The sequence below is a fragment of the Ambystoma mexicanum genome, chromosome 3p, assembly GCF_040938575.1.
Source record: "Ambystoma mexicanum isolate Mex_15411 chromosome 3p, UKY_AmexF1_1, whole genome shotgun sequence".
NCBI lineage: Eukaryota > Metazoa > Chordata > Amphibia > Caudata > Ambystomatidae > Ambystoma > Ambystoma mexicanum.
In genome coordinates, this window is record NC_090925.1 from 1,166,182,479 (window position 1) to 1,166,198,624 (window position 16,146).

General features: G+C 45.6%; 1 protein-coding gene across 1 annotated transcript in view; it reads left to right on the forward strand.

Annotated features, from left to right (window-relative positions):
* SEC24A (SEC24 homolog A, COPII coat complex component) overlaps positions 1-16,146 on the forward strand; it is a 1,330,430-nt gene that overhangs the window by 455,804 nt on the left and 858,480 nt on the right. Inside the window, exon 9 of the mRNA XM_069652570.1 lies at positions 1,764-1,873. Within this exon, the coding sequence (XP_069508671.1) occupies positions 1,764-1,873 (110 nt within the window). The remainder of the gene's footprint in view (positions 1-1,763; positions 1,874-16,146) is intronic.

The following is a 16,146-nucleotide window of genomic DNA, read 5'->3' on the forward strand; positions in this document are numbered from 1 at the left end:
TCTCCTGAATTTCCTTTGGCCTCGAACCCTGCGTCTTTCCCTTGGGGCCCTGGTCCCTTTTGGGCCTGTCGGAGCTCGCTCACCCTCCTGGTCGCCCAGCTCCATATTCGGACCGGTCAACAGTTCGCTGGACACTCTCTGGATGTCATCCTCCGTCACTAGGGCGTATTTGTAGCCTTCGAGCTCGAAAGAGAGTGAGAAGGGGTATCCCCATCTGTACCGGACCCCCTTGGACTGGAGCATTTTTGTCAACGGAGCGCATAGTCGTCTTGCCAGTGTGAAAGCTGACAGATCCTGGTAGATTGAGAACCGGGCCCCTTCCCACTCCACTGGGCCTGCCTTGCGAGCCAGTTAGAGGATCTTATTTTTCTCGGCAAAATAGTGAAAGCGAACAAGAATGGACCTGGGGCCTCTGGAGGAAGCGCCCGCTCTGTGGGCCCTGTCGATAGTGGGCACATTCGTGTTGGCTCCTTCGAACAGCAGACCAACCACTGCGCTGACGGCTTTATTAATGTCCGCTTGCGTTTCATCTTCGTGCTCCGGGAAACCTAAAAAGCGCAAGTTGCACCGACGTTCCCTGTTTTCTAAGTCATCCAACTTTAAGGAGCATTTCTCTTCCCTCCTTTCGAGCTCTGCCAGGCGCATATCGAATTGGGTCTCGAAGATGTCGTTGGAGGCAGTGTTATTCTCGAGCGCTAGAACTCTATCGTCTATTTTGTCAACTTTCTTATCCAGGGTGTCCAGTCGCAGCGCTATATCTGCCCTGAAGCCTTTGATTTCCTCCAGGAGGGCCACCATGCCCCTGGTGACAGTGCTGGTGTCCGCCGCTTCCTGGTGTGTCTGTGCCGCCATTTCAGGACTAACTTGGGGGCACGGGGACGGGCGGCGAAATCACTTGAGTGCCTCCTTCCAGCTCATAGGCCCCCCCCCCGCACATCTCTGACACGAGGGGCCTACCTCCGAGAAGCGTGTGTTCAGGGGGGCCTCCCCGCCGGCTTTCTCCAGGCACCGGGGGACCCGGCGGCACCGCTCTGGGCCCTCCCCGGACGTTGCGGGGGGCTCGCGTCTGTCCCAGGGGGAGCGGGTCCAGCTACATCCAGGGTGCGCCCTGCCACCACTACCTCCCTCCAGGGGGGAAGGTGCCAGCCAGCGTCGCTCGGTCTAGTCACAGGCCGCTCTCTAGCCCGGGCTCCGCGTAGTTTCTAGTGGAGCCGCGGTGCCGAAGGGGGGAGGGGTCCCTCTCCCTCCAAACTTCAATGGTCCGTGGTTTTGCAGCGGCTCCACTGTGGAAGTTCAAATTTCGGGGTGATGTGCACATCAACGTTGGCAAGGTGGGGGTATGGTTTGCTCCTCACTCTGGGGGCGTTGGAGGGGGGGGCTCAAGACCCTCAAACGGTGCCCAACGGAGGAGACGAGCTGAGATGCGTCAGCACATCTCTGCGCCCCCTGGTGGATTCCCGACATTTATTTTTTATAAAATATTGTCCATTTAGAAAAAGAACACACACGTTCTGAAGTTTCTAAAAGTCCCTTTTTTTTTAAATCCAATTTTGGATCTACATTACTTTATTCTAAAAGTTTATAAGGGCACTATGTGAATTTAACATCACAATAGTATTCTCATTTTAAATATTGTGCATTTCTGAGAGTGCAGGAAATATTATGCTCATCTCTGAGCGATGTCTTATATTTGTGGGTTGTACGGTTTTCGATAATTTGGTTTTCACTATTGTTCAATGAGTACTAATGTTTATTTTTTGTAGTTCCTGAAGAATTTATGTACAATCCTGTAACGAGAGTCTATGGAGAACCACATAAAAGACCTGAAGTTCAAAATGCAACAATTGAATTTATGGCTCCATCAGAGTACATGGTGAGTTAATTTGATTATTTATCAAACCCAAAACCCACCCCCATCGGCCGGGCAGAAAAAAAAGTGCATGGATAGCTTCATGATGAAACCAAATCTATTTTGTGTGTAGTGAAGGCTGAGTTTGGGAACAGACAAAGATTGACTCCTGATTAAGTATATATCTTACCTGTCAGGTTTCCTTTGTTTTAGAAATGATAGGCTGTCATTATTAACATTATAAGCGCTAACTGAAATTGAAGGGCTGCCTTTCGAGGATTCTGCCTTTTCTGGGGAATGTCTGGTAGAAAGTGGGTTATGCAAAATTGGTATCTTGTGGGGCAAAGGCTAGTTCTGCTGTTAATCATTAATTAAACAGTGCTAATAAGAGCCAGCGTAAATGGTGTGTGGCCCATAATCATTTAGGAGAGCAAGAACATGTTGTTCAGTTGGCCTAGTGAAAACTGGGTTCTTTCATGGCTGTGCTTGGTTTTGTACGGTTTGCGGTTCTGGCACATTCTTTATGTTGCTGGCTATTTGAGCATATATCAACCTAATGCAGTCATTTGTCCGTCCCCTGTAAAGTGTTGAGCATAAACACCTGAATATCTTTAATTCTTTTTCACATTCCATAATGCTTGGGGGAAAAGAACAATATTAAACCAATCAATTTCAAATTATGGTTCAACTGGATTTGTATTCTTGTTGATGTATGCATTAAGGATCAATTATACTAGCATGCATTTTTATAGAAATTATATATTTGTCAACACAACTGGATATAACTCGGGGTTGAAGGGATAGTAGTAAGGGAAAGGGGAACGGGATTGGAGGAAACATGGAACAATGAAATGAACCTAATACACTCCTCCAAAAATTTAAATTGCTAGTTAGAGAACCTGTTGTAAACTGGCCAAAATGTGTATGGTTGTCGTACATAGTGATACTGTGGAACCTTTGGGGTCTAATCAGAGTCTCACCAGAGCAGCAAAGGAGGAGGAGCCATTCATACTGGAGAGCGGGATCCCATCCGGTCTGAGCTTTTTTGATTGTTGTTCTATTGCTGCACTACTGCTGCCCTTTATTTTACCCTACTTTGTCTATTTGCTGCTAATTTTTGTAACTTGCATGAGTTTTAACTTCGTTTTATCAACAGTTGCTTTATTCTTCTTGTTTTAATATTATGTGCATCCATTCTCACTGTAGCCTCCTTCTGTGTTGGAAACCTTTTTCTAACTCTGTGCGATTTGAATCAGAAACATTTGTTTCTGCATGCACTTCAGGTCTAAACTACACTAGCCATAAGTCTTTGCCTCCTTTTCCATAGAAACCCGGCGTAAATGTGCCGGCGCGAACGGGGCAAGCCGTTGTGTGCCTGTCCGTGTTCGGGACGTGTGGGACTATCTACACTGCTAGTAAGTTGTCTTCAATCGCTGAAGTATTGGTGGCCATTACAGCCGCAAGAAACACCTAACATTCGAATGGCTAGCATGGTGGATGAAGCCGCGGTACGTTCTATTTCATTATCTGCTCATTTGCCTATTTCAAACACGACACTTGGCGTCCCTCCCTGTGTGGATGTTTGTGCTACTTATTCACTTCCCTCGACACAGGCAGTGAGCGATTTGGGATTCTTAAAGAGGAATCGGACTACCGCTCACCCTGTCATGACCCTTGCCCCGGCCCTCACTGGCAAGTCAGCCTTCCAGTTAGGGCCAGGTCAAAGGCCTTAAAACCTCATCCAAGACACTCTTGGAGTCAGTCCTGGCGCCTTTGGCCGCAGGCTCATAACCATCACGAAGACCAACATTAGAATGGGACTATTTACTTGGGACTATTTAACTTGGGGGGGGGGGGGGGAGGAGAGGTGGTTCAGCCGACATGGAGGCACACACACAGCTCAGTTACAAGGAACTGAGCTATGCGGTCTAGTCTTTTGGGTGTGGCAGGCCTGGGATTACTTTACCTGGACTACTTTGGGTGTGGCAGGCCTGGGACTAATTTACCTGAGACTATTTAAACCACACCCAAACAGCAGAACATGCTTTGCGTTATTCTGCTGTGGGCAGCGTAACGCTCCCCGTGTCCAGTTCTTTGATGCTAGCTTACCTAAAATCAAGGACCTGCAGAGAGAGAAATAACACTATGAAACTTACCTGGAACAGTATCCTGTCTTCAATCCATCGCTGACTTCAGTTCCACTCACCTGAAGGTACAAACTCCATCATCTGGCACCGCATGCATCCTGGAATACCATAACCTGGAAAGAGGAGAAAGAAAGACAGCATTAGTAAGCGTTTACTCAAGTTTCCTCCCGAATGAAGAAAGCCACACAATTCTTACTTGGGTAGTCATCTCCTGGTCAGTATCATTGCTGGAACATTACGGTGCTCGGCGAGGAACATCGCAACCTGCAAGGAGAGAAAAGAGACAGGTTAGCAATATAAAAGGTGAAACCGCGGCGTGCATCGCGCATTACTCGCCGGACAACATCGCGCACAACGCGCTTTTGCCTACCGGCCCATTTTCATCTACAAACTGCATGACAACACCAACATACCTTTCCATACCTAAAAGGAAAGAAGCAAGACATTATTATTCGAACTAAGAGGAACAGAAGAACTGCATATAAAGACTGTAAAGCAGCAAACCTATGGAGTCACAGCAGGTCCGGATTCCCAGAGTGGGGCTTGCACCAGTGAAGGAACTTGGTCGCTGCTCGCCCCCACATCTACGCGCCCATGCCACGAGGAGCAGGACGGAGAATCCACCTTTAACAATATTAAGGTGAGGAGAAGGCCCAAGGGGGAGGAAGTAGTTGAGGCCAATGGAGGTGGGAAAAGCATAAAGACAATCTGGTATTGAATCCAGCTCTCCTATATTGCAGAGCCATCTTTAACCAGAAGTATTACCAAGGGACCGGGAGAGGGTTTGAGAGTGCAATTCAACCAACCAGGGCTGGGTTGCGTCCCCGTGGATACCAGGTGAGCATAACAGACCCTCCCCTCAGCCTGACATAACGATATCTGACAATCTAATGCCAGAAACTGTTATTACTACATCGAGTCGTCATATATGCCCCTAAACTAGCATGCCTGCTCCTAAATACTAGATCCCTGATCAAACCACAAGGTCTGTGATTATTTGGAACATAATGACATTGATCACTGAAATATGGGGTTCCAATACTGCTGGTGCTGCCTTAGATCTAGGTATTCCTGAGGGCTATGTCATGTCTCGCTCTGACAGACCATAAGGGAGAGGGGGGCGGGGGGGGGGTTGCCTTTACATATAAAGCTGTACTCACCATTTGGCCAGTACATTGCCATTTTATGGATGGTATAGAAGCCATGCACAAAAAGTGGGTCTCAGTGCAGAATTGACAGTTAATCTTCTTTCAATATATAGGCCCCCTCCCTAACAGAAAACTTCATTTTTACCACTGTCTGGTAGCAACTTTAAGCCTAATTCTCGCTTAGTCTTGCTAGGCAATTTTAACTCCTGGTTTGGCTACCAGGATGACGCACTGGCAGCAGAATTAGAGCCATCTCTCACTGATTTTGGGTTTGAGCAAAAAATCTGTCCCCCCACCCACCAAGTGGGCCGCACATTATATTGGGTCTCAATGAACAACGTGGATAGCCAGGACTTTCTGGTTACCCCCTGTCCATGGTCCGACCATGCCTTTGAGCACTCGATTTTGGCTATGTTCCCTTTTAAATTCGAACAGAAAGCCCCATACCACACTGGTGAGGAACTTGAAATTGCTCACCTGTGAAAGAATTGAACCTTTAATCTGCTCTAATGCCCTCTTTGGGGACTCCACACCTGTGTCTGATATGTCTATAATTCTTATTGATAACCTAGATGCCATTACCAACTCTGTCACGATGCCTGCCCCCAGAGATCAGGAGCAGACCCATCTGCCCAGAGTGCAGGCACCCATGAGAACTCAGGGAGGCCAAAGTAACCGCCTAGGGGCTTTATGGACTCAGTCCGTTGGCGCAAGGCTGATATTGCCTTTTTTAAAACTAAGCAGGACAACTTGTAGAGAAATCATGTACAGGCCTCCATGAGGTCTTGAAGGATGACTTTCTTCCAGGGACTATTTTTCTTGGGTGTGGTACTGGAACTATTTTACCTGGGAACTACTTTATGGTGGCTATTTAAACCACGCTCGGAGAGCAGCACACGCTTCGCGTTATTCTGGATCTGTGCAGCGTAACGCTCACCATGCCTGCAGCTCAGCATTCAGTCAACTGCTACATCCGTCTTGTTCTCCATGAACCGAACGTGCAAAAGAGAAGAGGAAAAGCAGATTAGAACAGGAGCCACACCATTAGTCGTCGCTTTCATCGGGGAGTCGCCGCACCTGTGAGGAAAAGAAAACATCTGTTACAGCGCTGCACTGTCATCAGCAGCACCGTGGCATACTCACCGATGCTCCTTTCATCCACACGATCCCGCGAGGCGCTCTGTTGAAATTGCCGCTCGGAGCATCTGCATCTGCAAAAGAAAGAAACAGGTGAGCTGTGCTCTGCAAAAGACATTCAAATTCATACCACAAGATACTTACTTGGTACATTACCGTTCAAGGTGTCGCTAGTCATCCTACGTCCCTCATTCCGGAAAAGCGCCACACCTGCAAAATCTAGAGAGGACAATTGGTTAATCTCTTAATGAACAATATTGCTTGCTAAGATTAGTGCTTGGTGCAAAACTGACTCATACCTCGGCGCTACCTCAATCCTTTCGGAGACGAAACATTCACCTTGGGCCATTCTGCAAGGGAAGAAATATATAAAAGGAGCAAGAGTGAACTATAGGACAATCAGACTCTAAGACTTGCATTATACTTTAGATTGGCATAAAACTTAACTCTGAGTCATCGTTGTCTGTAAACTCTGGCATAAGCTTACGAACCAGTGAAGTTAACTGGTTTCTACGCACCCCTGCACGCCGACGCAGGATGGAGAGCCCATCCTTCCTAACAATAAGGTGAGACATGATCAGGGGAACACGAGGTGGTTTCGGAAAAGACAAAGTTAACCCCTTTTACCACGGTCAGCTAATTACCATTTTACTACTTTAGGAAAATCCTCCTATGTGCCAGACAGAAGAAACTGAGTGGGCAAGTCCAGTCACTCATCACTACACTACGAGTCACATTGGTGGAGACCACTGCAGTCCAGCTTTGTTCGGCGCCCCTGTGGAACCCAGGTGAGCGTAACAACTCCCTGGCACTTTGGAAATCCAGAAACAACCTGGAAGGGAAGAAAAGCAAACCCTTGTTTTCAACGGACCTGCAAAAACTTAAATATCGTCTCTTAAGCTCATCCTTTTGTGGAAAGCCAATCAATGTCCCCAGTCTCTGGAGGTTTACAAAGCAGCTGCTTAAGTGTATAAATCAGAGATTGTGGCAGCCAAGAAAATCTTCCACAACTCAAGAATTCAGAATGCCAATTCTGATGTGAATGAATTATTTAAAATATTGAAGGAATAGGAGAGCATTTCCCATCCATTAGCTAATTTCTTAATTAAGGATGCCTCCTGGTGTCAAAAAATTCAAGACGTGATGCAAAACAAGCTTAACAGCCTTAGGTTGGACATAGTTTCAAAAAGAAAAAAAAAACGGCTTGTCTACTCCGTCAGGTGTCAGGCGGGAGTCTTTTGTTAGATGCCCTTCCTTTCCCCAGTTTAATTTTACACCTATCTGGGTTGAGGACCTGGCTACGGTTGTAGAACAGCTGAAAGCTGCTAAGGAGACCCGTGCTCTTCAATGATAATTAAATCCTGTCCTCTCGCTATCTGCAAATTTGCCAGGTCTTCCTTATCAGAAGGGTTTGTTCCAGTGGATATAGAAAAAGCCTGGATCACCCCCATGCTGAAAAAACCTGGCCTTGATCCGTAGGTTCCCTATAACTATAGGCCCATATCTAATACACTGTTCTAATTGAAAATCCTTGACCGCATTGCATATAATCAAATTTCGAAGCACCGCAACAAATTCCCCATCTTTAACCCCTATCAATCAGGTTTCAGAAGGTGTTTTGGAACTGAGACGTCATTACTGGAATTGAAATCGAAGCTTTTGTGGCGATTGGATAAAGGATCTGAGTCTCTCTTAATATCATTGGATTTGTCCGCGGCATTTGACTTGGTCCACCACGCCATTCTGGTTTCCTAACTTTTCTAGCTATTAAATTGAGGGAGTTATGCAATGTTGAATGAGAGGTGTTTTTAGGAAAATAGAGCAGAGAAAAACAGAAAATCGGTTTTGAAATGACAGATTAATTTTACTTAAACTAGATTTAATGGGCGAAGAAAGAGGCCATCCGTGAATCTCCAGAGTTACACGGCCGTTGTAACCCTTCACGTGATGGATACCCTGTTTTCTTTATGGAAATTACTTTATTTAATCAAAATCCCTAATGGCTTATGTTCTAGCAAAACAAAAATGAAGAGAAAATCGGCGCCAACACTAGGAATCACAGACAGGGTTGCAAGAATGGTTGTGACAATATTACAGGTTCTTAAGGTAAAGGTAGGATGCTTTAGAGATTGGGATAGGGCAAGGCAAGATATATTATGGTTTACTATGATTCCTTTTAATACTTACAGTCCACCTTAATTTAAGATTTTGGACCGTCAGGGGTTCTGGTCATCACATGGATCAGGTCTAACAAAGGACAGCAGGGCACATCTGGCGGAATAGGGTCAGCTGGGCGGTTCTGGTCACCTGGACTGGCACCTCGGACTGGAGACGGCACTGGTCTGCACTGGTTACTGGAGACCGGAGATCAGTTGGATAGCGAGTTTGGAGCAAGCAAGCCTTTAGTGGTAGCAAGCCACCAGACTGGATCAAATTGCTTCCCTTAAGTTTTTGGGCTGGCTTTGCAAAGAGGAGTTGTTCAGCAATGCAGAGGCCTTGCAAATAAATGTGGAATCGGGAGCAAGGATGAAGAAATCGGGAACAAAGATGGAGAATTCAGGAACAGGGCGCCACGCAGAAAATCAGGATGGAGTCAGGAATCTGTGTGTGTTGTGAGGTTACCTTATTTATCATGCCAAATGACATCACTAAAGCTTATGGTAGGGGGATACTTACAACCCACAACGCTATGATTGGGCAAGAGCATAGTTTCCACCTTGCTTTTCACTGATTGGATGACAGAAACAGGATGTCATGTTTATGGGATGGTTTTTTACAATGACTAGAACCTCCCCTAGCCACTGGAACCAAAATCTAACTTTCCCACAAATACATATTTATGTAGTTATGCCCTCTAAGAAAATCAGATACATAAGTTACATATTTCATGGGTTAGATTTAAATCCAACTCCCAAGTCTGTGGGATCTGGTTTAGTCTTTTTGTTGAATTTTGGCAATTTAAACCATGAAAGCTTTGGCCTAACATTTCCCAATTCGGTACATATATGCGCAATTACCCCTAGAATATATGTACATAATATTATGTTTGCAACATACTTTCTCCGCAATTGGTTATTCTTTATAACTTCTGTTCCTTACGCGGTAAGAAATTCTACCAAGTTTTCAAATGAATAGCATAAATTCAGATTTAGATGTATGCACTTTTCACATTTTTTCTCATTCTTGCTGTCAAGTTAAATGTCTTGAGGTTCAATGGCAAAATAAGCATTTTAAACCCAAAAGTCACATGTTAGTTTTTTTCTTTTTCCTAAGTATAAGCAAATTTCAAATCCTTTGAAGTTGAATGAGGGGCCTCTCCCTGGAGAGTGACGCTTCCTGCCCCTCCCACTGGAAGGTTGAGTGTCCAAGCATGCTATTGTCTTCACCTGGGGGCAAAGACGAATGTCTAGTGAAGTCCCTTTGTCATGAGTATTCAAGGCCTCCCAGCAGCAATTAGCCTTTCCTGTGCTAGCAGTGGAGGTGTCAACTTTTCTCAGGGCTAAGAACTGACAGAGCAGGTTCTTTTTTATATAGTTGATTAACTCAGATTGGGTTTAGCTTTACGTTTCACCTTTTAAATCTTTCCTTTAAACATATAAAATTAAAACATTTTATAGGTGGATTTTTAACATCAGCAAATCCTTTGACATTCTTAAATAATTAAGCCTTTACCCAAGAATATACTTTAAAAACAGGTGATTTTGCTCTTCATTCATGAAACGGCACATTAAACGTATTTCTTTAAATCCGGTTTTCATCTGCAGCAAATACACATTTTAGTCCGCACTAGTTCTTCCCTTAAGTGCTGGAGTTATTTGCAGCATGACTAAATGTATCCGTTCTTTGTTTATAGTCTTTCTCTGGACAGCTGTTCCTTGATATTTGTTGCAAAGAAATAGCCGCGTTTTTCCCGTGGAAAATGAAAAAGAGGATTCCTGTGTTGCTTTTTCATTGATACATTTTGTAGGAGCTGTCATTCAAATGAGGCCCGGTTCCTGTGAGCCACACTGGATGATCCTGGGCATTGCAGGGCCCTTTAATCTCAATGATTCAGTAGAAATGAATGGATCTGGCACCGATTAGGAAAATGTCATTTTAAAAGGCATTTTCGGGTTTTCAGCACAATGATGCTGTTTCATTCACTTTGCTCCATGTTGACTGTGGCAGAGCCCACTGGCATGCTCCTGCAGTGAGGACTCTTGTTTTCACCCCCCCCCCCCCTGAACTGTGTGTGGAAGGGTGTGCAGCCCTTTTCTGGTTGTGACACAAACGCAGTTTTTTTTTAAAGATTTTGGCGCACACAGGAGTCGACGCGATCATTTTGGGCTGTTTACTTCACCATTGCAGTAAAGTTATATAGTGAGGCACATTGGAATGGGTCAAATATCCCACAACGCACACGTATAGCTCCGGACATTGTATATAATGGGGACTATGGTTCAGATTTTTCAGGATCCATCCGGCCTTGCACTGTCTGGTAGAAGAGACTGTCACCCTCTGACACACTGGTTATCTAATGCAGGAATTTAGTATTGGTTGGTGTTAGGGAGATTTATCACTGTTCTGCTTCATCCCCTCTCCTAGTGAGACTCCCAACACTTTTTTGCTGGACTTCTGGACCTTTTTTTTTCAATCTTGAATGAGTGGGGCCTTTTTTCACTCACTCATTCTTGTGGGCTCTGCCTTTTGGAACTCTATGAACTCTATTCTTTGTATTCTACCTATGCTATTGAGTGTGTCTGCTCCATAGCTCTTAAAAGCACCTGTGTGTTACTACTGCAGAACACAGCTCCTTATGGGCAGTATTGCTGGGACCATTGGGATCCTCCTTTAAGATTCTGTTTTTAATATCACCAAGTAACTACAGTTCTTAGGGATAGAGAGATGCCTAGTATCTCTCCCAAACTTTATAGACTGAGAGATTGGCACAATGCACCTTCAGTGGAGTGCAAAAGGGATACGTAGTATCCCCTTCTCCTATGACTTTTTAGTCACATAGACAACCACCAAGTTATGGCTGGTGGCAGTGGACGTGCTCTACCAACTATTGCGTATTATTTGCTACTGCAGGCTATGTCCATAGCCTTGGTAGTGCACAATAAGGACACCCAAGTACTAACTTGGAACCTCCTTCTTTGTTCGTGTTCGCCATTACTAGCGTGGTTTTTCTTTGTCAGCCCTTCGACCGTTCTGTTAGGGGGAGGCCTGAGTGTATGATTTGCCTTTGGCGGGAGCGCTTGGCTATCCCCACCTAGGTTGCAGAGTGTCTGGGCAGGCAGGAAGTGGGGGAGGAGTTTTCCAACTCCCTGTCCTTTGTCTGCCAGAGGGCCTGAATAGGTCAATTTCCCACAGGGGGCCTTGCTGTCCTGATTGGACAGCCAAACCCTCCTTTCTGTAAAATGCTGAGAGAGATTGCAGAGGAATGTGAGCTGGAACTATATAAAAGGTGAGGCTTCTGGAGTGAAAAGCAAGTCAACCACTGGAAGCTGAAGTAATGGAAGAAGATGGCCAGAGACGCCTGCAGACCCTTTGCAACACTGTGAAGCGACCACTGCTGTTCCGAACCCGTTTTGTGTGACAGATGAGCTCCGAAGAGGATTCCGCCTTCCCTTTGGCTGGTGGGAGCAACCAGTCCCAAGACGAACTTTGAAACAAGCCATCTGTCGAGGTCCTAGGAATTTCCAGAGCTGCGGAACCCCAATACCAGGAGACCTCCTGCCTATTTCGTGTGCATCGTCATGGAAAGGCCGAATCCGTCCAAATCTACGAACCCATAATTACACTCCAGAGATCCGATCCAACTCGCCCAGATCCCCTCAGAGCGTGGGACTGCAGGAAGCGAAGAAGGTTGACCGGGCTATCCGTGCCCTTCGTTAGTGCTGCAGAAAAGGTACCAAAACCGCAGAGTGAACCCAGAAGTTGCTGAAAGTCGTTCTACAGGTCCTCCCTCGAGATTGCTGCTAAGAGATCCTGTCCATTGTCCTGCCTCCCAGTCCACAGACCAAGGAATCCAGAGGTCCGGTCCAGAGCCGCAACATCGCGGAGCATCCAGCACAAACATAGGCTGATGGAGTTATGGATAGATGCTCCCTATGGGAACCAAAGGAGAGGTCTGCCCCTCAACAGAAAGGTGGGTTCAGGGAGATCCTGGACTTTAGCAGACAGGTGTACGTTTTGGGGGCTACCCATCCTTGGATGAGGGGTATCACTTTTTTTTTTTAAACAAATATTTTATTAGATTTTCAATTTATAACACATAGAGCAGTAATGATAAAACAGTTCGATAAAGTTCCTCCTTAGTTCATACAACAAGAATAAACGTAACAGTAGGTCATCTCCTAAAGCCATTGAACAGTTATTAAACAATAATCGACCTTCCTCCCCGCTATGTTTAGCAACCCTATTACATAGTCCGACTTAGCTTGAGATCGAGTATGCGACATATGGGGGTACATTCGGGAATTTTTTTGCCCGCAACAATGGATTCTAACTTAAGGTTCCCGTTGTGAAACTTTACCATACATTGCCTTCCCTGCTTCATCTCCCCGTCAATGTTTTACTGAAGCGTTAATAAACTCAGAATACCTCTGAAGGCATTGTAAATGACAACTCTGTTCAACTCAATTAATTACCACCAGGGCTTAGTTCGGGATTGGCCACGCTTCACCCTCCATTACAAGTTAAATAGCTTTCGTAAATGAGTAAATCCATCATTTGTCCTTATGCCAGGTTTTTTTAGTATTGTTTCGAAAAGAAATTGTGCTTTTAATCAACTTTATATGTACAAAATCAATTTCACTTACATACGTTATATAGGACCGAGTTGTGTCTTAGTGACCGTCCATTCTAAGGCTGTTTCTCAGTCTGACATAACCATTTCGGTCTAGCTTCCATGTCTATTTTTGTTTCGAAGGCATATAAGCTATTACAGCACAGCTTTTGAGCACATTGAACTCTTATGCTCTACATTTTGCTCATGTTCTCGTTTTACAGAACGTTATAGATCGCATTACCTCCTGAGATTCCCCAGTTATCTCCTTTCCTCCCTCATCCCTCCTCCCCCACCCCGCACATTTTTTTATTAACCCCCCCACCTCTATACAATCCACTACCCCCCTACTATAGGTATTATTTTACATTTCAGATTGTAGGCTTTTACAGTTTTCTACCCCTTCTTAACCACAGCATCTCTTTATCTTTGTTTTTGAGAGAGTTCAGGTTACATGAGTGTTTCGGAGCAGGCAGGGTTTGAAGAAATGGGCTTCTCTGTCCCGTACATGTTCATGAAATGGATTCCATATAGTTGGGAATCTTGGGTATTTGCCGGTGCTGATGGCGCACATCTTCTCCATAGCCATCACCCACCAGATCTTAACCGACCAGCATGCTGAGATTGGACCTTCTTTGTTTTTCCAATTTTGTGCAAGAGTCATTCTAGCTGCTGATAGTAGATGGGTGATGAGTTTAGCTGTCGCTCCTGACATCGCGTATTTCCCTTCTATAGGGACTCCTAAGAGGATTGTCTTTGGAGATCTCGGTAGATCCACCCCCGAGATGTCTTTTATGTAGCTTAATATTTCTTTCCAGTAGGCAACTGCTTTAGGGCACGTCCACCACATGTGGAACAGGTCTCCCTTCTCACCGCAGTTTCGCCAGCAGTTTGGTGAGTAAGACTTTGCAATTTTGTGGATGCGGTTCGGGGACATATACCATCTGAGGCACAGTTTGTACGCAGATTCCTTTATTGTGGTGCATCTGGAAGTGCTATGTGCATGTGCCCATATCTGGTACCATTCCTCCTCCGTTAGTGACTCTTGTATATCTCTCTCCCAATTCATTTTGTATGCGAGATGGTCGGTTGGCTGGTCATTGGAGAGGAGTTTGTAGAGTCTAGAGACCCCCCTTCACCGTATTGCCTTCTTGAAGCGACAGTTTTAGGCCTGATGGCGTCCTCGTGCCTGCCTTCTTCACCATTGGGTGGGTAATCCAGTGCCTAATTTGCGCATATCTATAGTGTTCATTTTCCCCTATATTGAATTTTAACTGGCAATCTGTGAAGACTAATGGAGCGCTGTCTTTGTACATGTCTTTCAGGTGCATCGTTTCTGCCCCTGACCAGCCCATCCAGTATCCCCGCTGGAGACCCGGTGTCAAGTCTGGGTTGCCCATCAGTGGCGTATATGGACTCAGTCCACCAGGAATGCGTTTCTTTTTCCGGGCTTTGTCCCAGCTTAGTAGAGACCATTTCGTCATTTCTAGTAGAGCTTCTCTGTTTCAGTTTTCTTTGCTCAGGCTCAAGAAGGCTATTAGGGGGACGGATGAGACTGATTGTTCGATTCTGCACCATCCTTTATGATTCTCTGCTTTCGCCCATCGCAGCATTGGTGCTAGTTGTGCCGCCATAATGTATCTGTCCATTTCTGGAACTCCCAGACCGCCCAGATGAGGGGAGCGCATTAGAATTCGTTTCTGGATTCTAGGTTTCTTATTATGCCATATGAATTTGAATATCGCATCTTGCAGTTCTCAGACCTTGGCTGTTGGTATTGGCACTGGCAGTGAGCTTACTACATAGAGGAGGCAGGGGAGAATGGTCCTTTTGACTGCTGTTATGCGGGCGAACCATGGCAGCTCCTGGGAGTCCCATCTGCGCAAGTCTTCCTGTAGTTGTTTCCACAGCGCCGTTATGTTTGTCTGATATAATTTGTGCAGATCGCTGGCAAGGTGAATTCCTAGATATTCCAGTTTTCTTTCAACCCAGCTCATCATGAATGGTCTCGCCAATGTCTTTATTTCTCTCTTTGCCGTTATGTTCATAGCTTTCGATTTGGAGAAATTTATGGAGAACCCCGAGACTCGTCTAAATTCCTCCAACTGGGCCATAGTTCTGGGCATTGTATTTTTTGGGTCTCCCATGAAGAGCATGTCGTCATCCACGTATAAAGGCTATTTTGTGGGTTTCCTGACCTATTGTAACTCCCTTGATACTGACGTCCTGGCAGATCTGCATAGCACATGGTTCCATTGCCATTGCAAAAATTAGAGGGGAGAGAGGGCAGCCTTGTCGTGTGCCCCTTCCGATCTCCACGAATTCTGTGCCCGGACCATTGTTCCTGAAACTTGTTGATGGATGCTGGTAGTTGGCGAGCACCATTTTCGTAAATTCTGGACCGTTTAAACCGCTCCAAAATCAAGCTCAGATAGCCCCAGTCCATGCTGTCGAAGGCTAGGGTGGCATCCAGGGCTGCTACAGCAAATGATTGTTGTGTACATCGCCCAGCATCAATGACGTCTACTGCCCTTCTGACGTTGTCTTGTGTACGTCTGTCTGCGATGAACCCTGCTTGATCATCCTGTATTATGTTTGGACGGATTTCCATTAGCCGAGTTGCTAAAATTTTCGTGTACATTTTTACATCCGTGTTCGGCAGTGCTATAGGCCGGTAGCTTGCACAATTTTTGGGATCTTTGCCTGGCTTTAGCAGTAGTATAGTTATGGACTTCCCCATATCTTGCGTGACCTTCCCCTCTTCTCTAATTGTGTTGAACAGTTTTGACAGCGGGCCTAGCAGTTGTGTACGGAATGTCTTGTAATAGCCATTGCCAAAACCGTCCGGACCTAGCGTCTTATTTGCTGGTAGTGCTGTGATAGCGTCGCTGATTTCTTGGGCAGTAATCGGTTTCCCAAGATTGAGTCTGTCTTTCTCTGTAATTTGGGGCAGCTGGAGAGAGTTGATATAGGCGAGTTGATGGTCTGGGTCTAAATGTTCCCCCTTTAATAGTTCCATGTGAAATTGTTTCATTATTTCCTTCTTGTCCAGCTCTGCTGTGTGGGATTTCCCATGGGAGTCATTTAGCTGCACTA